This window comes from Lasiosphaeria miniovina (genome assembly GCF_030549165.1).
Source record: "Lasiosphaeria miniovina strain SMH2392-1A chromosome Unknown B0T26scaffold_7, whole genome shotgun sequence".
NCBI lineage: Eukaryota > Fungi > Ascomycota > Sordariomycetes > Sordariales > Lasiosphaeriaceae > Lasiosphaeria > Lasiosphaeria miniovina.
In genome coordinates this window covers 1,377,888-1,400,057 of record NW_026848226.1, presented here as the reverse complement: position 1 = coordinate 1,400,057, position 22,170 = coordinate 1,377,888, and the positions used below count along the sequence as shown (strand labels likewise).

Sequence of the window (22,170 nt, the reverse complement as noted above, 5' to 3'; positions counted from 1 at the left end):
AGACATCATAGCGAACACCTGGATCAATTTGGGTTTCGTGATGAGGATAAAGAAAAGAAATAAAGGTGTTATTTGCATCCATTTATTACAACCGCCTTTGCTTATAGTGTAATTAACTAGAGTTATTTGGTAAGGCCCTGGATTCAAGTGCCAGGTTCGGCTCTAGGCTCATAGCATCGACAGGTCTCTTCAGGTTCCCGGGTAGCTCCCTCTCCTGTGGTTCAGGCCTGTTGGATATGCTTAGCTCTGTTGTGGTGCCTTCTGAAAAATATGGAAGGCTCCAGGGCATCTTTGACACCGGCCGACAAGTACATGCCACCCCACGACCGCTTTAGAGCGTCCATCAGAGTGCAGGGGAGTTGATCTCCACTCTTCGAGGGGTCTCAGCACCGCCGGGGAGATAGAGGAGAAGGGGGTCGAGATTGAGGGGAGGGACGAGACCTTATTAGCAAGTCTGTAGGCGGGAAGAAGTTGCGTGAGTCGACCACCAGCACAGGTGTTTTTGTCTTCAGCAGCTCAGCGTATCCTGAAGCAAGTGGCGGCAATGCTTTCCAGGTTGGCAGCTGGGCAAGCGGGCGCAGGCGGGTTACCTAAGGATTAGCGCTCCCGCGTGCCTGGCTCGCCTCAATGTATGGCTTGCATGAGGCGGCCTGCGCCCCCCATTATCCATCCTTCCTTTACTCTCCTCTGGTCGAGCGTTTCTCTCGTTGATATCTCCAGGTGCAATCTTGTATTCCTTCCGGGATTTTTTTCTGGCTTCCATCTTCCTCTCATGCGCCTCCAGACATCTCAAATCATCGACGTCACCAGCGGAAGTTCTGTGCCGCAGCCCTATTTCCGAGCACAGATGCCAGCATTCATTACACGCGGCGACCACCTCGGGTCGTTTATGTCAAGCCCACAGAGGGACGGTATCTGGATGGAAACGGGAAAGAAGGGGACTTAAGTGGCAGTTGACAACACTTCCCGAATGCGAAAAGCCCGGACCTTGAATGATCAGGCCTAATAATTTTAGATGGATTCTATCTGGTGATGGCGCTCCACATACCCACAGCCATATCCTTTTCCTGCCTGCAGGAACCCAGATTCCTTCCTTTTAGTCTGTGTAGCTTTGTATCCACATCCACAAACCCGTGGTGACACGACAGGTCACGCACAGCCTGCCAGAGCAACAAGTCCTTGCCGACATCCTTGGCGACAGGACGAGGACCTGCCAGAAGAGGAACGTTTGTGGTTGGCGATGCAGTCGAATTGACTCGCGAATCGCTCGAGAGGCTTCGTCCAGGGCAATGGCTTGACAATTGGCTCCTTGGCGTTGCCATGGAACTAGTCGATAAGCCATCTTGTGTGAGATACGGCCTCAGCGTGCCGCTAGACGAAGATAAGGATGGCGAGAAAGTCATCATCACCAACCCATTTAGCCTCTGGAGAAAGAAGATCCCCCAAACGCATTGGTAATAAGCTAAACCGACTCTTCCAGACCCTCCAATGGCAATAATAGTGAGTCCTACGAGGCTCCGATCTCATGTCCTGCTCCACCAATATGGGGTAGTGACGTTGTAGATGCGGTGGATTCCGATAGCCCTTTCGGCGCGAGGCGCTAAGGTCAGCATATAATAGGGACTGTGGTCACGAAGCCGTAGAAGGGAAACTGGGAATGTCAGATTAGGGGCCATGAAATGGATTACACACCACTTACTCGTAAAAATACCGGGAAATAAGAGACACCCAATCCCAACATAATTGACGTGAGGATCAACTGAATAGCGTATGCGAAGAGTCTCGATGCCCTCTTCAAACCTCCATTCTTAAGCCAGTAGGATACCTCCGGTCGGCGGCGTAGGTCAACGGTCTCTTCCCAGCCCGACCAAAAAGTCGTCACAAACATGTCCCCCCCCCCCCCCCCCCAAAAGAATACAGCGCAGGGCGGCATTTGGCTCGGGCCATAACGGAAGCTCTAGCGTAAATAAGAGACAAATAAGAGATCCAACAATAAAAAGAAGCGAAATACTAAACTTCTGCCGAACACGCTTCAGAAGCCACGAACGCGCCCAGTGAATTCGCTGTATAATTTTAGCCCAAGATGGGGTATAGAGACCAGCCAGGACTTACAATTGTAAAGTTAAGTGCAAATAACCCGAAGGTAAAAAATGCATACCGTCCAATCCACATTACGCCACAGCGATTTGGGACCAACCCCGATCCAAAGTGGGATGAGAAAAAGTGTAGGCGATGCCCCCAATACCAGCTGTACAAACCAGGCGGTGTATAATACACACTGGTAACCAGGTTCTGTTAGCACAGCAGTCGTTGGGCCGGCAGGAATTCTACCACATCTAGCTTGGTGATGACATGCTCCAAGTAGAACAGCAATCCATGTCGATAGCCAGACAAAAGCGACTGCGGTTACCGCCTCGGTTTTTGTCACGTCTTGCATGCTTGCTTCGGGCTGCGTCAACGCGCGGCATTGGTGCCCTGAATCGGGGAAATAGAAAATGCTCTAATTATATATGTAGATATTGGGGGTTTGCACTCGGGAGTCGGGATTGCTGATCACGCCGACGGATCGGCCCAATAGTCAATCTTGGCTTTCAAAATTCCCAGGGACTTATACGAGAAGGGGAAATAAGTAACAGCGGGATATTAAGCGCGAAGACGGCGGGCGGGCCGTCGTCAGAGCGGCAGCGGGGGAGGGTTATGGAGGGAAAAAGGAAGGAAAGGAACCTAGGGTCATTGTAATCGGGGATTATTTCCAGAACAAGCTCCTCATCTCGAGCTCCTTGCGACGGCCGTGGTTGCTGGGTGGCACACCACCACTGCCTTCTTTGCCGTATTCCTGATAACGATTATGAAACGGACCAAGATAATCCGCCTCTACTTCGAAAAGGTACACCTCTGGTTCAATAAGACCTGCGTAAGGAAGGACTTCCACAGGTATTCAGTTATAATCGTCAGTCAGTATTACCGTCCTATCAAGTTTTAAGGTAAAAATTACCCACCATTTCTTGGCATTGGTTGAGGACTTGTAATTGCAACATGTAATTGATCATCTTTTAGGCTCACCAGCTTCGTGGGATCTAATCCCACCTCAAGAGTGTGAATGTTCGTGGTACTCAAACTACGTAGGGATCCTACAGGTCGAAGGGTTGGTAGATCTACCGGGGGTAATCTTGTGTCTATTCTCCCTCCCTCTCTCTGCGGAACTAAGGTAGGTTCTGCGTGCGACCGGGGTTTTTGTGTGTGTGTGAGGTCCGCGCGCCGCACGTGCCTACTTGCACGTGCGTACTCGCGCGATCTCTGCTTCCTCCCTGCTAGTGTGCGGTCACCAGTATCGCTATTCCAACAGTGGATGACTATTCTTCCCGGGCGATGCGAACCTTGGTCACCGAACCTGATGTTGGGCGGGCTCCGACCATTTCGCCGCCCATATCACGCACAGAGCGCGCAAGGCTCCAGAGAGCGTTCTATCGGTATGAGCTCTATTCTCGAGTATTCCCTGCCAAGCGTGCCGCTGAACCTCACGGTTCGCTCGTGCCGGCCACAGAGCAGTTCACTCAATTCCTGGCTCGAATCGTGCCTTGGGAGGCTGAGGAGATGAGCTGCATCCACACTTACTTCACGACTCTCATGGGGGGGCTTGTCGACGATCTGGAAGACCTGGTCGTGGATGCCGTTCTTACCGCTCCTGGTGTGCGCCGTCCGCCTGGCTCGGTTGTCGCTTCATCCCCAGATCCGCCTACGTGTGGACGGTATCCCCCAATTAAAACAGCTGGTGGATGGGTATATAATCCCACCCCCCCAGTATTCGATCGTCAGCCAGACCGAGGCGGACGACAAGCAGAGAGAGGCCCATAAGCAGAGCCAGTCTGCTGCTGGGCAGAGCCCTGCCGATGACAAGCTGGTCCCTTTCCATCAGCTCGACCTGACAGACCTCAACATATTTTCCGAAGACGGTAGGCACCGGTCACCAGGTTACGTCAGCTACCTAGCATCTTTGGGTTTGGCCTTCACCCATCAACTTGTTCTTGCCGATGAACTTCAGCGCAAGGATATCATCCGGGAGAATATGTCTATTGATCGAGACTTTCTCCCGGAAGCGTTGGAAATGGCCCGTACCATTTCTCCTCCGACAGCCGTACCAGCCGAGATCGCCGATGACCCTCCCATCCAAATTCAGGATATTACTTGTTCATGCCCTCCAAGTACGACCGCTACTTAGGCATCAGGCATGACGGGCTCAGGAAAGCTCCTCTGAGAGAAATGGCATATGGTTTCTGGGACTCTGACAGGGTCGCCTGCCCGGCGGCTACCGACAACCTCCTCGAAACGGCAAATATGTCCTGGAGTGATGTGCGTCGACTCTTCGACCGATGTACGGGCAGGAGTGCCGAGGAGCGACTGAAGGGTGTCAAGCTACCTCGGTCCCAGAAAACGAAGGATAGAAGAGGAATTTGGCTCGTCTTGGGAGGAGGAGGATGTCGAATAAGGCGTGCTTTTCTTACTCCTTCGGTTCTTAGCTGCGTCGACACTTGAACCTGATTAGCACCCGAAAGTAGGGCCAGGGAATTCTTCCTGGGATGTCGACGGGCATCTTCTACTACGGCTGACGGAGAGAAACGCCGCGACTATAGACTGGCGGGGCGTTATAAATGCTAGGATATTACGTTGGAGAGATGAGGGCAATAACGAAAAGTGAGACCCGGGGTCTATGGATGCGCAGCGTACGAGACTAGATTGGGGAGGTTCTTAGAGGTAACTGGACTTTCCCAAAAGTTGGATGGCTATCATTTTATCGCTGTCCTTCGACTATACACCCGTCTGAAACAATCATGCCTATGTAGTGTAAAGACGCGGATCAATAGGAACCTCGCTCTCGCCCTCAACCCCTTTCTCGTTATTATCTGTCTTTTCGCCTCTTTTCTTTTGGCTCCTCAGGATAGTGTATCTGTAGGGCCACAAGACGGCCATCCGATTCAGCCAAGAACTCACGCCCCCTGTTTTTCCTTCGGCGAGGTGGCTTCAATATCTATGGTGGGTCAGGGCGACAAATGAACTGCCTCAGCAGTGTGCCGCGGTCGCCTGCCGACATGCATGTATGATCGTGACTTGTAACCGACAGACTCAGACCCCATAATCGCGGACAAACGCCTTGGCATTTCAAGGTAGCCCAGATTCCCAAGATGTAGTCGCGAGTAGGTCCTCGTCTATGTCGCCCATGATGCCGGTAAGGATGCGTCGTTCCGGCAGGCTGTGCGTGACTGTAGAAGCAGCTGCAGGGCATTCATGAACCCGCGGTGGAGCGACGAGTTCTTTGTCGTCGCTTCCGGTAAAGTCGTTAACTGGTTGGATGACAGCACAGGGGCCGGGCGGATATACTAATATTCCGCGACCAAGACCAACAGATAGCCGACCAGGCGCAGTGAGTCACAACCATACAATGACTCTGAACACGTATGCGGAGGGATGAGCTGGATGAACTTACATACCACAGCGCGAAGATGGAAACGCGCGATGAATTCGAGCCGGAATGAGGGCGATGAACGCCTAAAGTCTCTTGTGGAAGAGCCTTCTGGGAATAAACACTAGGAACTCCCCAATAATGTCCAATCCACTGCACTACTCAGTTGCTAAAGTTCTTGGTGGAAAGGCATCTAGGATCTATGGCTTGACTGAAAAGATTGGCGTCTTTCATGGCACGGGGAGGAGCTCACATACGAGTTGGTCCGGCTAGGCTATGGGCTTACAGGCCCGGAAGCAGAACAGCACGTTCAGATGCTGGGAGAGGAGACGAAAGGGGCGATAATTGCTAGAGCGAATTGAGGCGATTTAGAACTTTGCTACTTTTATAATAACCCTGACTATCCTAAAATTTACTTTAGCTAGGTGAAGCACAAGTGACTACTATTAACCCCTGTAGTTCGTAGTCGAGTCGTTATGAATATACTTGCCTAAAGCAATTGATGCCAGTCATCGACCGATTATGCAAGTCATCACAATCACAAGCATACCAACAGAGGTGAGCTTGGATCAATTTGAACTATCTTCGTATTTGCAGAACGTCCTGGCACACAGCGCCGGCCTCGTACCGCAGGAACTCCCAAGCCTCCTCCGCCGAGGTCACGCTCAGGGCCCACTCCAACGGCAAATGGGTTGCTGGGGCCTTCACAGGGGCTCAGCGTAGCAAAAAGGTAACGATTAAAGGCGCCGCGTACTGCACGAGAGTCTTTGCCTTACGCTGCTAACTGGTCTTGAGGCAATGGGCAGCGACGGCTTCCTCTCATCGCTCGTGGATCACGTCGAGAAGCGGCGTTGGCAGCTCATCGTCGCTTGAGTAACCGTTGGGCAAAAGCGGCGTTGTCTCGACTACACCGCTAGACGGGATTGGCTCATGATTATGATCCCTTAAGCTTAATACCTGCTCCAGAACACGTCCCGTAAGACTACCATATCGTGCCCTAGATTAGGAAGACGATGAGATAGGGTTGTTGTTACGAAGTAGCTCGAGCTCGGCCTGGAGTGATTTCTCTACCTCTCGTGGATTAGGAACGAGTCGGTCGAGTCCTTAGAGAGGGACCATAGAGTAGCCATAGCCATAAGCGACGCTATTGGGGTGAAAGGCCAGCTTCGGATCTATTGTCTCGGCGGGCCAGTTTGACTCTGGCTCGGAATCGGAGGTTGTGTGCCCTGCATGGGCCTCGCCATCGGACTCGGAAGAGCATTCTGCGATGTCTCTGCCCGGAGTTTCGCAGACAATGGGCGAAGTTGCAATAAAAGGATGAGGATAACAGTAAGCTCTCAGGAATAAAATAACCAATGCAAGTGAGGGCTATGACAGGCGCAGTCTGTGACACATTGTGAAAAGAAGAGGAAGGATCGAGATAGCCCTCCGACACGAAGGCATTTTAATGCACAGTACAAACTTGCGATAACAAGGCAAGAGCGGCAGTGACGACGCTAGACCGCTCCAAGCCCCAAGAGATAAGACGATTTTGCTGTGCCCGTCAAGGTGTGCTCTTGTCGGTGGCAATGACACAAGTTGGTGTGGATGACAGTCACCGACACCTCGAGTTCGCCTGTAGGCAAAGATGGACCATTATCACACTTGCTAGGGAGGGCCGCCCGCGACAAGGCGATTGTCTCACCGACCCGCACTCCACCACGCCAAAAACCCATTTCTGCTAGCACCCGCAGATTATGACGCCATTGTACATGTCTGTGCTACCTATGATGTCTCGACAGAGATGTAAATGGGTGATCCAAAACGCGGGATTTTCTTATCAGAGGCGTTGGAGGCTCTGTCTGTTTTTGACAGTGCCTAGTCGCGACATGTTAAGCGGAGTATGAATCTATACGCAGTAGGCTAGTCGGGCAGAAAATACCAAGTCGGTGGGACATTATGCATATATTGGGCTGAGCAATGAGTCAGTTCTTTGAAAGACAGCGAGTCACTTCTTCAGATTTATAGTTTGATCCAGCCAGCCTCGCTCACCAACAAGCTAAAGACGTAATACGCCGCCATGGAAAGCTTTCACGGGGTAATGACACACTTTCAACCCGGTTCTGTGACTGGCTCAAGCTCAAGATCATATTGGAACGGAATACGCGTAGCTGGAGCGGCAGCGCCAAGACCAAGTCATTATGCCCCACAGAGAGATCACTCAAACCACCCATGCACTAAGCTCCTTAAAGGCCAGGACATCCGACTACCATTCAACTACGAGACTGACGCAAGGGCGGTCGCGACCTCCCGCTTCGTGAGCTTAGCAACCCTGACCGGTTCCCTGCCGCCCTTGCCAAAGTTAGCCGTCAGCTGCCGCAGCGTCGTGGGCGTCGTGGGCCACGAGGTCGCGATGCTGTCCCAGAGACACACGCTGTCTGCATTGGGAATGCTGGGATCAAAGACCGGCGGCTGCGTTGCCGGATCGATAGTGACGCGGTCATCCAGGTCGCGGTCATAGGGCATGCGGTCGTAGATGAGCCAGACGGGGAAGCCTTTGCTTAGCACGTCGACGACCAGGATGTAGTTTGTATCCCCGGAGTCGGGCGCCTGCCGCGAGCTGCCGCCCGGTGTCTTGGTGTCCTGCCAGACGAGGCGGCCTAGAGGCAGCACGACACGCGGGACGCGCACAGTGGGGGCTGGGGCGCCTGCCGCAACCTGGGACGACAGACCGAGGTAGAACGGGTGCAGGTCGTCGTCGTCGGTCGTGCTTGGCGGGGCGGGCGCAGGGTCGACCGGAGTCACCAGCGAGCTCCTAGCGGGCACGAGGAGCAGTGCCCGGGTCTGGTCCGTCGCCAGCTGGTATGGCGAGAACTCCCGCAGCGTTTGGAGTTCTGCGAACAGGGCGCCTCGGTTACGGAAGTCGATGGTTTGCAGCGTCTTGGCCAGCGTCTTGGCGTCCGCCGGGGTCGTAGGCTTCATGGCGGCCACGTTCTGGCTTGCACGCCAGTTCATATAGCCCTTGACATTGCCGTTGGTCGTTTTTTCGATGAGGGCAATAGAGGCGAAGAGTCCGCCTTTGTGGGGGCAAGACCGTGTTAGTTGGCGTCGCAGTACAAAGAACAAGCAGGGTTCTTCAGAATGCTCTTACCGTTCTGTTCAACGGCCTTGTTGAGCGCCGGGTAGTCTACCTCTTGTGGCATGATGGTGCGAGTAGTTCTGGTAAAACAAAAAAAAGGCTCTGTGTTGGTTTGATGCGGTTATGGTGGACTATCAGCGCAACTATTGGGGTGAAGCACAGCGGCTTTAAATAAAGCAAGTCGAACGAGGGAAGCAAACTAAGAGCTTGAGGACTCGGATAAACGTTGAGTTCGGGCTAACTTGATAATTGACTGCGGATCGCTGCAAAGCGTCTAGAATGAGATTTGAGTCTGTACCGGCCTGGCCAAAGGGAAGGGTCTAGGTTGTCTTGGTCCAAGTTCTCCGCACAGTGGCTGTGACCACTAGGGAGAGCTGCTGTCGCGACTGCCTGCTCAGCCAGCCACGTTCTGCCAGGATGAATGGGCATCCCATCAGCAGATTGACCAAATCTCGCCACGACCGCCTAATTCAGCCCGTAAGCCGCAGGGTGACTTGACAGTGAATACAACGCCATTTTGGGGTCGGCTCCAAACAAAAAAAAAGTTCAGCTCGCCACAGACTTTCCTCAGCCCGCCCTAAACCTCCTTAAGCTCGCATTAGGTCTAGTCGCTGCAAGACAGCATGGCTTGACTCTGCAGGAGGTCCCAGGGTTCCCCGCTTACCGCAAGTTAATTACGGATTACCCGGGCTACACCTGCACTCAACACGCTAAGGGGCTATTCAGCTCACCAAAGTTCACCTTGCTCGTCTATGCGGTCCCAAAACGGTTCACGAGTAACATTCTTGGAAGGCTGAGTATCCTTCGTTCAATCTTATGCCGCATGATCAACAGGCAGTAGATCGCCAAAAACAGCACAATCAGCTTATCGCGTCGCGTGATGTAACCGAGCTACGGATGTGCCGAGCCTCTGGCTGGCTGAGCTGAATCATGGTCGGGATACAGGGGCTTGGTAGACGATGGCCGCAAGAACCGCCTCATCGATGAACATGTGAACCGACAATGGTAACATTCAAAAATCAACTGTGCATTGCCTTTCCGGCCGTCTTCATAAACAACCGCCACGGCCGCCATCTCCCTCCAGCCCTCGTTCTTTGCTCCACATGCAAAACATCTTTGTTCTTTTCATCTGCCACTTGGATTTGGTCTGCAATCCAGTCTTGATCAACAATTCCAAGGACTTCCAATCTTCAACCGAGCGGTTAGTATAATCATCCCCAGGATCAATGTCCATACTTCTCAGTATGCGTGTCCTGTCTTTGTTTAGAAGTGCTTCACTGACGATGGTCCCAGAGCATCTATAGAGCCCCTGTCGTCACCATGCACGTTTTCCAGGAAAATCACCGCCTCTACACCGACGGGGCGCCTGGAAAAGGGCAAATTGGTATCACAGACTTCTGGACCCGTGGTCCCTTGTCTCGAGAAGGCATGCGGGTTATCGCAGCCATGCTTGAGGATCTGAGCGGCAGCTTGACGCGTACCGACAGAAGCGATGGCGAGAAGACGGCTTTTGAGGCCGCCCTTCCTGATGCCCATGACTTCCTCCTGCTGAGTGCCTATGTTGACATCTTTGTCTTCCGAGTTTTCGGGGCCAGGTGCGAGGGCGTGGTAGCCACCAACGAGGCCTGGATCAAGCAAGTACGCGGCCTCCTCACCACGTGCAGCCAGTCAATCGCGGCGTACAAACTACCGCCAAAGGAAACCGACGCCAAGGGAGCCATAACCAGCGTTGTGGGATCTCTCGAGAAGGCTGCTGCTGATTTGGGTGTCAACACCGGTGGTTTCTCTACGGCCGATCATGAGATGGCCGACCAAGTCCAGCGCCTGGCGGACAATCTCAAGCAAAAAGTTCAGGCCACCAAGACCGACAAGGAACGCATGGCGGTTCTGAGCGATGCGCTCAAGGCTCTCCCTTTGAGCCTTGGGAGTCTGCTCACCGACTTCAACGCCATATCACAAAAGGACCTAGACGCGGCTAGAAATGCACTCGGTTATCATACCGCGGCGTATGATGCAAACTTCCAAGCCTGGCATACGGCAAAAGCCTCGATTGAGAAGCTGAATCCGAACATGGGGAAATCGATTGAAGTCACAGTAACTGCTTGGGCCAACTTGAAGAAGAATGAAAAGGTAGTTGGGGTCCCGCGGCTCGGGCTCTTGGAACTGCTCCTACGAGTCGTGGCTTATGACTGGTCCGTGATAAGCGCAGGTATGTCTGAACTCTGATGCTTGATGTGAAGGTATCGAACCTAACCTTGACCACCCCAAACAATAGACAAGATTCAAGAGAGCCTCAAGAAGCTGAACCTGTACGGGCTCGCCCAAGACGTGTGGGCTAGATACCGGGAGCACGCGACGATTGCGCCCTCGTCTATCTTTATCTGTGCCGGTAAGAGGCCATCGACAAACGCCCCACCTAGCGGGCCCCTTGTCATTACCACCTCGACTGACCACTATGAGTGGTGCCCGGATGTCAATGATTTTTTCAAGTGGGAACACAATCACCGCTGGACGCCCGGATTCGACGTTGAGGGTTACAGCGTCAAAGCCAAGAACGCCTACTTGGCTGCCAAGGAAGACAAGGGCAAGGCAATCACCCTCTATGCTGCGCGCAAGGCTGAGATAGCGAACTGGAAGAAAACGAAGAGCCAGTACTGCGATCACTCCACCGAGTATGCCATCCCCTTCACCAGCCCCGAATTCTTCTTCAAACCTCGTTGCTTGCGGTGTCAGCACCTCTTTGAGTATGACGTGGACGCAAATATCCTCGCGCTCGAGGACGAGCTGCTGGCGCCCAAGAACGACAAAAAGTTTAGTTTGGGCTGGCTTTGCGGCGAGACGCATGCGCACTTCTATTGTCTCAATGCGCACTGAGAGTGGAAGTGCCATGCTCTTGTCCGTGCTCCTCTCTTGACAGATTGAAATGGCCTTCAGGGTGCTCTCATATATCCGTGGAGGATAAGGGACTCGCGCAGTGGTATAATCTGGCGACGAGCCGTTAGCAAGAATCCATCCTGTCCCTTACTAGAGAACTTAGGTAGTGTCTTGAATTTTTTTGTGTTCGAAGCCTGCGTTATTCCTTACCTCAAGTCGCACCACCTCGGCCGAAGATTCCCGCTCCTGCGTGCTGCATATAACATGTTGCAAAAAAAGCAGCCACAGGGGGGCTTTGCCTAATTTTTTTTTTTTTAAAAAAAAAATGCTGCACTGCTGCTTTCTTAGCCTAGCTTGGCTTGAAGTGGCAGCCGCTCAGCTCCGAAGGGCGAAATAGAAATTCTCTTTGTGGGTTTTGGGATGGTGTAATGGCTGTTTTATTTGTGAGAACCCTAGCACAGATACAAGATGTCGTCAATGAGTATGCTACATACTGGAACAGAAAGACGTCGCTGGCCACGGGGATTCCGCCAACAGTCTTACTGTGACACCTGTTTGCACGTCTGTCAGCTACCCGTTATTCACCAGGCCTCCCACGACAAATCTATGGGCCCGAGAAGGGGATGCCCTCGTTGTTAGTAAAGTACAGGCCGTCGTCCTCCCGCTTGCCGCCGGGCCTGCCCCCGAGACCTTAGCGATGATGTCGGCTGGGCCCTCGTTGGCACTCTGCATGTGGCTGACGCGGGGTCCGCGCTGCTCGCCGGCGACAGCGCCAATGGCCGTGGCCACTGCCTGCAGCGGATGGTGGCACGGGTCAAGCTGGTTGGTGTTGATGCTCATGGTGGGCGGTGAACTGCGGCCGACTGTCTGAAAAATGGATGTCGGGTCGAGAACCGGGAGAATTGCGCCTTCCCGGCCAGGACGAACCTCGATTACATCTTCTTATCAAGTGGGCGCTCCTCTACTTACACGGCGGAGCATTTGTTCCGGACAACTCCTGAAAGATGTTAGCTTACATGTTGGGGCATCCGTGCTGCCCAGATTTTGGTTCACCTTGAATCGCTGCGGGTAAAGTGCGTATTCTACTCCCTGCCCTGTCAACCGAAGTGCAGGCCTGTCTCTTCCTCTTAGATGCCTTGGCGATAGCTTGATATGGCTAACTCGGCTGGCATAAGGTCTTGCCCTTAAACTTCCGGCTGTTGCAGGGAGGCGAGCGCCGGTAGGGGATACCCCAGGTTCGGTTTGCGTGGGCAGGAGTAGGTGGGTGGGTGAAATGGGTTGGGTTGTGGCGAGGGAATTCCGGGGAAATTCTAGTCTCGGGACATTAGGCAGCAATTGGCGCTAGGTTAATGACGGCGAGTAATGCAGGAATGCGCGTATTCGTTCGATAGGGCAAGGGCATTTCCGCCAATCTGCGACGGGCTGAAGATGCGCAAGGCGCGATTGGCACTCTCCAACCCGTCAATAGGCAACCGCTCAACAAATGCAGTCAACGTCGTGGTGGTCGAAAGAGGGCGTCGACGGCGTCGGCCTCGAGGGGGAGCGCGCAAATGAGGGCGATCTCAAAGTCGCGGCGCGTGGCCGGGCGCCGCAGGAAGGTCTTTGCTGAGGATCGTTCCATCAGGTCCTGCTCGGTTGTCGCTCTAAACTTTCGTCTCTCCGTATAAGCTCTCGTCTTGTCTCCCAGTGCGAGGTGTGCCGAGGCCCTTTGCCACGGGTGCTTGGGGAAGGTGAAAACACCTGGAGGCCCTCTTTAGGAGCACAGTTTCCCAACTGCTGCCTAACAGCCACAAAGCTGCTCCACGCTAGCTTAGCGCCATGGCGTCCACTCAGCACCACTAGATTTGAGACAAAGCCCCCCTCAAGCGGGGTAGAGGGCCTCTCTGATTTGCTGAAGTTTTCACTGCAGCGTGCGACGCGCAGCAAATGCTCGATGTTGTTGAATGGGTGGGGCAGTGAGGACCACCGCTTCGCCCACTCCACAAGCGTGCAAACGTCGCTGCAGCTATCTGGGTTCGAAGCGCGGGCCGCGGAAACCCATATTCTTAATTTTCACGACAGCTGACCACCCTCGTGGGCAGGTTCTCGATTCTTGTTCGCCGAGAGGGGAATTACCATGTAGTCCGCTGGACTGAGCCTTCCGTATTGCAGCGGGGCGGGTGAGACTGAAGGCTTTGGTGAAGGCGGCCGGTCAGGCAGCGTTATAAGTCAGCTGGGCCAGTTCTAGCTGTGTTAGGTAGTTATTGCCCCCTCGGTACCTCACGGCTACAAGTGCATCCTGCAAAACCACACAAGCCACAAATTTACCCCGCAGTCCTTAAAAAGTTGTCAACCGAATGACCCCCAGCCCTCGACCCCCCTTTTGCTTATTTCTCCTCTCACGGTTTCCAACGAATCTCAGACAGTCCGTCAAATTGTCACGGCATGGCCCGTGCATGACATGGCACGTGGCCCACAACCACCTATTTCCCTGCGTCCTGCGCGGTCTCTGCCATAGCTTCCTTCTTCATCTTTAGATTCTACGAATTCAGCAATGATTACTGCAACCCTGTCTCCTTACGTTGACTGAGCCGTGATAGTCAACCTACTTCCCTCAGTGGCTCACGCAGACCACTATTGTACTTGACCACAGGGCAGAGTTTCCTACAGTCAACCGTCGACCTACCCTGCACTCGATCCCTGAGGCAGTCAGTCAGCGCCACCGCTTCCGCTTCGCCCTGCTACCGTACCGAGCCCACGGTAGCAACCTTGTGCAAGTGCTGTACTACAGACCTGCCAGGAGCCCGCAGTTCAACATATTGTATCTTCCGGTTTTAGGTAGGTAAGCCTTTGCCCCGGTTGTGATTGGTTTGGATATTTTACCAGCCTGCGCGTTCTGTGTGTTGTGGTTCTCATTATCCCACTCTGCTAGCAGCATATGACAAACTGCTCACCCGTCACTGTGCCCCGCATTCCAGCAGAAACCTCGCACCATCATCGGTGGGGCTGAGAACCGCTTATTTAATTTCATAGAGGAGATAGCAAGCCATGTTTAACAGCACTAAACGCTCACTCCTCACGCCGTGTGACTCTTTAATTGAGAGTCCCACTAGCCTAGCCCAGCTCTAGCTGCCCTTGATCTTGACCCGCAAGAGATAACGAATGAGCAGATGGGAGGGGCTGTAAATTACATACTCGTTAAAGATTAGCCCGCCGGGTGTAAAAGTGTTGGTGTAAGGAGCCGCAATATTGGGCTATCTAGAGCGATTAGTAAAGTCAGCTGTTCACGACCGAAAGAAGGAAAACATACCATAGAAACCGACCCGCCACCACTATATGGCGGTCCTTCCATATCCCACCAGATTCGCATCCAGCCGCTCGGCACGATCGTCCCCACACCTTCAATACACCTGTGCTTCCCAGCAGACATCTCCACAACCTGGTGGCCATTCGGAATACTCACCCGACTCCTCATTCTGCTAGTGCCGACATCTGCCTCACAAAGCAACAACACCGCTTCCCCATTCCAAATCCGATGTCTACAGTATCCCGCCGATTTGCTCGCCACGTCAGCTAGATAGATCCCGTTCCCAAACATGGTTCCTGTAAACGTCGCCCCGGGCCTCCGTATCTGCAGTCCCGTGTCCAGAATTCCCACGAGACTATCTGCTGGCGTTCCATGCCACAACAGCAAACGCTCCATCTCTCCTTCTGCTTGTTTTACCACGGGCGGAACGGCTTCAATCCAATCCCGGTACGGGTTGGGCAGGTTATTCTTGACAAAGACGCGGTAGATATCCTGGAGTTCTATCTTCAAGTTGTGACTCGCGTGACATGAGTTGTCAAGATAGGCCCGTATTCCCCGGAACTCGCCAGAATCCGTCAGGCGTCTGAATCCGTGGCGGAGAGAGGAGTAGGCCCGGTAAAGCGGCTGCGCGAGCGATTTGTGCGCGCTGAGCTGCGCGTTGCCGCGGCAGTGTATCTCGGTGAGCAGAGCGGCCGTTTCCGGGCGTGGCCAGAGCGAGTGGAGGAGCTTGAGCTCAAGGAAGATGGCGTGGTAACTGGAGATGGTAGGGCACCGGCCGGCTGCGCCTGCACAGAAAGGAATCTGGCTTCGGTAGCGGGACGTGGCGCGCAGGATGGCTTTCCAGTGGATCTGCTGGCTTGAGTCGACAATTTTGCAGATGCCGTCGAGGATTTTGAAGGCGAGGAAGGTGCTCCAGCTGCTGAGCTGTTCGTAAGGGGCGCTGAATTTCGATGGCGACAGCGGCGCTAGTGTGCTGGTGGTGAGGCCGTGGTTCTTTTCTTGCTGTATGGGACCGCCGTAGAGCATGAATTCCATCAGATCACGAACTTCCTCGTTGACGTTGCTGCTAACCACAGAGTAGTCGGGGAGTCGATAGGAACGAAGACTGGCAATGCGATAGTCAAGAGCAACAAAGGTGAAGTGCCCCTCCCGGCCAGAGGGCGGCGCTTCGAATCTTCTTTGCCAGGTTACGCCTGTCCTGTCACGGAATATCTTGCGAAACCTAGTGGCCACTGCCTTAAGGTCGGTCGAATGCATTACTTGTCTAGGTACTCCTGCAAGCCCCACGCGACCCTCTCGGGTCCAGAGAGTGTACACTTTGGACTCGGAATCATATACGATCTGTTAAGCATCGTACAGATTAACAAGAGGCAGCGGGATTTCTGCAACAGCAAAATGTCGTACCTGGTGCCTATGAAAGTTATTTATACTCCTCATGACGTCGGCACATAAGAGATAGGCGTCATATATCGACGATGTGTGCGTATCTATTACGACGGAACCATCGGGGCTGGCTCCCGGGTCAGGCGAAATCCGTGTTCTCGCCCAGTGCCCTGTTTGCTCTCGAAAGCTGCCGTGGTGTGTGGTAAGTCTTATCCTTGTAGGGGGTTTAAGGACTTGAAGTTTCTCAAATTCGGCCCGGTACTTCTCATGATCTTGCCAGGAGGTGCGACAGGCCGCCATTTCACGCTTGTCGTCCCAATCTGAAGATATACGGGAAAGAGGAATATGCCTGCGAGGCCTCGGCGGAGTATGCGCAGTGGGGAGTGGAATGCTTTGATCGGCATCTTCGGAACTCGCCTGTGCTAGAGAAGGAAGAGACGCACGGCGCTCTAAGATGTCAACGCTTTCAAAGGCATCAGGGCCTACTGCGGCTCCCGGCAGCAGCTTTGCTGGATTGATAGTGCCTGGCGGATCCGGGCGCCAGCGATCCATCTCTGGCGTGGTCTGGATAACGCACCCCGTCTCATTTGGATCGAGGACGCTTAGTGTTATGTCACGGCCGCAGATATCATTCCTGGTACGCGACGTGGAATGAATGCGATGGTAAATGGCGCATGAAACCTGATGTGTTGGATGGAGCGCCGTCCGTGAGGCAAATGGCGTGCAAAATCTGCATCCTGTGACGAACGCCGCCCAGCAGCCTGATTCGGGTTACACAGCACCAAGTGGTGGTTACGTAAGCACAGGGTTACGATAATGTTATGGTGTCGCTCGTTTATTAGTCACATAGCTCCGCCTCTAGCAGTTTCCTAGTATCGATCTCTGTTGTGGTAGTTGCTGGGCCAGCCTTAGCTCCTCTTGGCGGCCAGGGATGCGGGAAGAGTTTTCCACCCGCACACACACACATGTTTTCGGCTCCTGAGAGGTCGGAGAACCACAGACAATTCCAATGGAGCAGCTTTAGCCCACAAAAATCTCTCTTACTCTTATGCACTGCCAGTCCGTCGCGCACACCGGTGCATTACATGGAGAAAGAAAAAAATCAGTGTTACAATCACGTCATAGCTATTGTGTCGGAAATCTTTCTGCCCATTGTCAGCAATATCGCAGACACGGAATATAGCTAGCGGTCCGCTGTTTTTCTGGCTCTTCACACCGCGGTGGATGAATTGTTACGTAATAATGCCCTGCTGACGGTAGTTCAATCTGGCCGGGTGTTTAGGCCAGTTGGTGGCGCCTAGGCCGGGCGCCTGGACTAGTTAGTTACAGGTGGCGGGCGCAAACAGGGTAAGCGTATACCGGGTGCCTGGAGTGCTCTTTCCTTACAGATAAATAGATCCTTGTCTTCTCTCTTTTTCCTGCAAGACAGAAGAGGGGAGACACTTCAATTTCAAGCTGCATTGTGCGCAACATGAATGGCTTAGCGCTTACCGAAAAGCTATGGAAGAGTAGCCGACATCTGAAGCTGCTTCTGTCTATCGACTTGGCCGCATCAAACCTCTCAACCTCTCCTTTCATAAGACGTATGACTGCTTGTGTGAGTCCTGACAAGATGACGGTGTCCGTAGTTTAGGGGGCGAAGCGAGTATCTTAATTCCACACTACACCAATTCGAGGCCGGCGTAGTAGAAGAGTAGAAGAGCCGGTTGATGTGACTAATGCGTCACAATTTGATTGAAACGTGTGATTCATCATAGTCTAGGTTCTCCCAGAGACGCTAAAGATATTCCCAGAACTACGGGCGGTCCTAGTTGAAGTAGTCTGCCCCCATCCCCATCATAGCCTCAACCAACCTCCTATCAGGACCGTCTCAAATAATACGTCTTGATAATCGTGCATCACCATCTGGATATCTCTGCCTCTAGCAGAGAGTGAGAGGACACAAATGCAATACAATTCACACACTTGCAATCCCCATCAATGTCACACACAATCGGGTGCAGTGTTTCTGACAGGAATCTAGTGTATGGCGAATAGAAATTTCAAGCGTCTCATCGGATATATCATCCAGCGTCATTCGAGCCTCGTCAAGTTGCAGTTCATGCATGTAGCATTTGATCAGACGCTCGTAAAGCGTCTTTTTGTTGCGGATCCGATCCCCCTCAGATTCGAGCCTGCCTGCCAGTTCAAGGGCCTTGAGAATGTACACAATAGCACTGCTGTACTGGCCCAGTTCAAATTTAACGCTGGACAGATTAGCAAGAGGACTTGGGTCATCTGGTGCAAGGTCTGCTGCCGCCTTGTATTCCACTTCAGCTGAACACGTTTCCTGTCAGATGCCGGATCTTTTGGCGAATGACGACTCATTCACCAACACCAAGACGACCCTTTTTGTAGAGCTCATTACCTCGCTTTCTCGCGTCTTCGGCAGAAGAAGAGACTGCCACCTAGTTTGCGGCCAAGGTCTCTCAATAATGAAGGATTCAGAATAAGAGTACTAAGGACATTGGAAGAATAACTCAAGAGAAGCTGTTGCAAGTTTTCGGGTTCTGCGGGGTGAAACTGTTGGATTTTCGAGGTCCTGACCAAGCCCGGAATTCGCCGGCAGTCTGGCCTGCAGGCGCATGCAGGGCAACCTTCTGGGCCTAGCCCAGAAAAACCCCTCCTTTTTCAGGGTAAAACGGGGTCCCCAGCTGGGAGGTCCCCAGGACTTACCCCAAGACTTTACACACAATCAGACTGTTGCATTGAACCAATTTTTGGCCGACTTTGGAGCCAGCTTTCCAACAGAAACCTAATAGCAGCCCAACTAATCCTACCCGGAATGGAACTCTCCCAATGGGGCCCTATTCAGAGGACCTGTTCAGGCATACGCTAACTAACTCAGCTCAATAATTTCAACGAGTCTGCGTTGAGTACTCTGCGTGAAAGGGTCGAGGACGGGAATTACGCGGGTTCCTGAAGTTCTCCATGGCTGTTCTATTATAGGATGTTGTGGTGTTTTCTGGAGCGACCATGTCGCTCCAGGTGGTGCGGCACACGCAGCCACGTGGCCCGCGCGCAGGGAGCGCGCATTCCATCGGCATTTTGCAGTAGCGGAACCCCTAGGAAAGGGAGTGTAAAGGGGCCAGCTATCCAGAGGATACCTACAGCCACTTCCACCTTGGAATGTTCTACTTCCGAAGCTCCCAAACACGACAGATGTCTTCATCAGCCCAAAGCTCATTAGGTCCCCCGCGTCAATCTCTGGGTTCCTCTTAATACGGTAAGATCCTGCTGCGGGAGGAGCTTGACAACAGCTCTATGCTCAACTCGCCTCAGAAGGCCGCGATGACAGAGGAACAGAGGATTTTCGTAGTTGGCATCAACGCTGTACTATGTATGCCATACCATATTGTTGAGATTTTTAGTGTTTTACCTTCAACTTAGGAGTACATTCATCACTGGAAAAGCCTCCATGGTCTCGTGCTAGGAGTTGGCTGAGAATTTTGATGCGAAGATAGATACACCTGTGTCACGACCCCGCGGTCAAGACAAGCGGGCCGCTGCGAAACGAGGCGGCAACGCCAGCCTCTAACCCCGTCATAACACCATCGACAAGTAGAAGTAGTCTGCTAGAAACTACGGTATCCACCAGCCGGAACGCCTTGGTCCATGGTATTCGCCGCCAGAGTGTAGGTCGGCAACTTTGTAGACCAGTTCGGTCCAAAGGTCTTCAGGATGGCCTGCATGTCCGCTGAAGAAGGGGATTTTCCAGCGCCCACTCTCAGTCGGATCAAAGCTTGTATCTCTCTGACTTCCTCGACTTTCTGCTTCTCGGCCTCGGTTGCTGGCCGCAGAGATCGAACAAGGGAAGGATCATTCATAAAGGCGTTCAGAACATGCCATGGAGAACCAGGGGGTGGGTCGAGTAGGTATCCGACACGGGCATTTTCATGATCCTCCGTGAGGGTGCTTTCATATTGTGGGCCAAATAGTAGCCGCATTTTCTCCGGCGTGTCTTGGCCGGTGAGAATTAGGCGATGTAGAGGTAGGCTAGAGACTGTGTCAGCTACCATGTTTCCATCTAGGAGGGGGAGGCTCACGCTGTTCCTCCACGGTTTGGATGCCCCTCAAGGCGAAGCGCGCTCATCAAAGCCTGAGCCTCCGGGTCGGTAGGCGCCTTCGTGTTGTAGTAGTTATGAGCATTGAGGCTAGGGGAGGCACCAGGTGTGCAGCACATTGGCTTATGGTGCTTCCAGTGCTTCTTCTGACACTCCCTCGAGTGATAAAAGGCCTCGCCGCATCGCGCACACCTCTTGAGCGGCTGGAAGAAGCACTCGCGGCTCATACCGCAGCCATGGCACTTCGCGGAATCGCCTAGACTAACTGCGTCTGGCTCGATATCCTCCAAAACCCCAGTCAACGTGCTGAGGAGCCTGGCTCGGGCCGTCTCCAAGATGTCCCGCTCTTCAGCGGTGCAAACACCCACTTTGCAAAGCGCGGGCTTCACGTCGTGCCTTTTGAGGCCGTCCTCGATCGCCTGTGCCATGTCGGGATCCAGGGTGGACCAGGTCCAAGGTGCGAAGGTTGGATTCGAAGGGTCGATGGCCGTGGGGTTGGCGAAGGCATCCAGAAGGTAGGGGATGGTGGCTTCGGCTTTCTCGCGTGTCGTTGGCAATGAAAGGATCTGAGCCGGTCCGGCCTGATTAAGATACTCACTCTGTGGGTTGATGGCTAGAACAAGGTCGCCGGGTGGATGCATGTCGACATGGCAGACGCCAAAAACCCAGTGGTTGGGCAGCAAGCCGCTGGGTACCTTCTTCGACCTTGGGAGGTTGTTGAACGAGCGAACCTTTGCCTCCATGATTGCCTCGGGGGGGGGGGGGTTCACAGGAAGCCGATGCAGACTTGGGGGCAGTGGTGATGCTGAGGAGGAAGGGACGAAGCACTCCTCTTGTCGCTGAGAGGAATGGAGGCGGCCTGCTTCGAGGTCTCGTGACTTCCCAGGATGGAGTAAAGAATGCAAGCTAAAGCGGCGTGTTGGAAAGCTGGCCCCAAAGTAGGCCCAAAATTGGTTCAATGCGACAGTCTGATTGTGTGTAAAGTCTTGGGGTAAGTCCTGGGGACGGGAGGCCCAGAAGGTTGCCCTGCATGCGCTACTGCCAGGACCTGCTTGTCACGTGACTGCGGGGTCTCCAAGTCGCTCCATGGCATGCCCCACCTCGTAAGCGACATACGCGGGGGCGCTCTACCCACCAAGCTCACCCTACGAGCCAAGAACCACCAGTATGCGCACAGGGCACGTGTAACTGATCGCATCTCCCTGAACGGATACCCGCTTGGAAAGGGAATGTCAGGGAGGATTGGCATGTGTCAGCGGAATGCCCCCTTGGAAAGGGAATGCCAGGGAGGATCGGCATTTGTCAGCGGATACCTCCTTAGAAAGAGAGTGCCAAGGATGGGTGGTGTTTTGCGGTGGCATGCCTCTTTGGAAAGAGAATGCCAATGGGTGCGGTAATCCTAGAGCTTAAATACTGGCTCTTTCAGTCACTTCCACTGTAGAATTAAGGGCATTCTTCCCACCTTGGAATGTACTACTTCCGAAGCTCCCAAAACACGACACCAAGTTAGAAGCTAGCAGTTGGCCAGTGCAAGAAAGGTAGGCATGGCTACCAATGTGTGGAATTGTCTGCTCTCTAGAAAGACATCGAGGTGTGAGTGACCTTTATATATCCGGAGATTTGGTTGCTTTGTTGAGGTCACCTCTCTTTAATTGGCCTTCTATTTGAATCATTCCAGGCGTTGGAACGGGTCCGATTTATTGGGTTGGCTTGCATAAGGCCATTTCCACCCCACATTTCTCGACAGTTGACTACTTCGTTTTCCGCCCTCTGTATCGTGACAGCCGCTCGGAAAGTTTGTCATTAACCTCATCGAGTGCTTCCGGATACCACATCTAACGATTTCGTTGTTCGAGAGGCCGTCGAAGATTCTCTTGACCCTAAACGGCGAGCTAACCCGGCGTCAAGCACGGGATCATTGCCTTTATGGTCTCTGTGTGGCCGCCTG

General features: G+C 53.3%; 6 protein-coding genes across 6 annotated transcripts; 1 reads left to right on the top strand and 5 right to left on the bottom strand.

Moving 5' to 3' along the window:
• Nucleotides 1–3,589: 3,589 nt before the first annotated feature.
• B0T26DRAFT_726135 (uncharacterized protein) lies at nucleotides 3,590–4,159 on the top strand. The gene has a single exon (XM_060442808.1). It carries the CDS (start codon nucleotides 3,595–3,597, stop codon nucleotides 3,853–3,855), a length of 261 nt encoding a protein of 86 aa, XP_060291388.1. The 5' UTR covers nucleotides 3,590–3,594; the 3' UTR covers nucleotides 3,856–4,159.
• A 3,199-nt stretch (nucleotides 4,160–7,358) lies between these two features.
• On the bottom strand, nucleotides 7,359–9,000 carry B0T26DRAFT_446907 (uncharacterized protein). Its single transcript, XM_060435079.1, has 2 exons — nucleotides 8,589–9,000; nucleotides 7,359–8,514 (listed from the first exon to the last, which is right to left on the bottom strand). The coding sequence occupies exons 1-2, from the start codon at nucleotides 8,638–8,640 to the stop codon at nucleotides 7,715–7,717; spliced, it is 852 nt and encodes a 283-aa protein (XP_060291387.1). The 5' UTR covers nucleotides 8,641–9,000; the 3' UTR covers nucleotides 7,359–7,714.
• Nucleotides 9,001–10,708: 1,708 nt separating this feature from the next.
• B0T26DRAFT_446881 (uncharacterized protein) lies at nucleotides 10,709–11,824 on the bottom strand. The gene is made up of 2 exons (XM_060435078.1): nucleotides 11,661–11,824; nucleotides 10,709–11,560 (listed from the first exon to the last, which is right to left on the bottom strand). Exon 2 carries the CDS (start codon nucleotides 11,463–11,465, stop codon nucleotides 10,746–10,748), a length of 720 nt encoding a protein of 239 aa, XP_060291386.1. The 5' UTR covers nucleotides 11,466–11,560; nucleotides 11,661–11,824; the 3' UTR covers nucleotides 10,709–10,745.
• Nucleotides 11,825–12,054: 230 nt separating this feature from the next.
• Nucleotides 12,055–12,290, bottom strand: B0T26DRAFT_755811 (uncharacterized protein; the record flags this gene model as incomplete). The annotated part of the gene is made up of 2 exons (XM_060446010.1): nucleotides 12,055–12,078; nucleotides 12,141–12,290. 2 exons carry the CDS (start codon nucleotides 12,288–12,290, stop codon nucleotides 12,055–12,057), a joined length of 174 nt encoding a protein of 57 aa, XP_060291385.1.
• A 2,184-nt stretch (nucleotides 12,291–14,474) lies between these two features.
• On the bottom strand, nucleotides 14,475–16,910 carry B0T26DRAFT_446870 (uncharacterized protein). The gene is made up of 3 exons (XM_060435077.1): nucleotides 16,141–16,910; nucleotides 14,740–16,077; nucleotides 14,475–14,683 (listed from the first exon to the last, which is right to left on the bottom strand). The coding sequence occupies exons 1-3, from the start codon at nucleotides 16,669–16,671 to the stop codon at nucleotides 14,555–14,557; spliced, it is 1,998 nt and encodes a 665-aa protein (XP_060291384.1). The 5' UTR covers nucleotides 16,672–16,910; the 3' UTR covers nucleotides 14,475–14,554.
• A 2,823-nt stretch (nucleotides 16,911–19,733) lies between these two features.
• Nucleotides 19,734–20,965, bottom strand: B0T26DRAFT_679996 (uncharacterized protein; the record flags this gene model as incomplete). The annotated part of the gene is made up of 2 exons (XM_060440430.1): nucleotides 19,734–20,154; nucleotides 20,205–20,965. The coding sequence occupies 2 exons, from the start codon at nucleotides 20,963–20,965 to the stop codon at nucleotides 19,734–19,736; spliced, it is 1,182 nt and encodes a 393-aa protein (XP_060291383.1).
• Nucleotides 20,966–22,170: the final 1,205 nt, after the last annotated feature.

Excerpts from the sequence above, each read along its gene's own strand:
- B0T26DRAFT_726135 (XM_060442808.1), top strand. The coding sequence starts at position 3,595 with ATGAGCTGCATCCACACTTACTTCACGACTCTCATGGGGGGGCTTGTC.
- B0T26DRAFT_446907 (XM_060435079.1), bottom strand. The coding sequence starts at position 8,640 with ATGCCACAAGAGGTAGACTACCCGGCGCTCAACAAGGCCGTTGAACAG. Across the intron at positions 8,515-8,588 it reads CAAGGCCGTTGAACAGAACG|GCGGACTCTTCGCCTCTATT; the intron begins GTAAGAGCATTC and ends GCCCCCACAAAG.
- B0T26DRAFT_446881 (XM_060435078.1), bottom strand. The coding sequence starts at position 11,465 with ATGGCACTTCCACTCTCAGTGCGCATTGAGACAATAGAAGTGCGCATG.
- B0T26DRAFT_446870 (XM_060435077.1), bottom strand. The coding sequence starts at position 16,671 with ATGGATCGCTGGCGCCCGGATCCGCCAGGCACTATCAATCCAGCAAAG. Across the intron at positions 16,078-16,140 it reads ATAACTTTCATAGGCACCAG|ATCGTATATGATTCCGAGTC; the intron begins GTACGACATTTT and ends GATGCTTAACAG. Across the intron at positions 14,684-14,739 it reads GTGGCGGGTCGGTTTCTATG|CCCAATATTGCGGCTCCTTA; the intron begins GTATGTTTTCCT and ends CGCTCTAGATAG.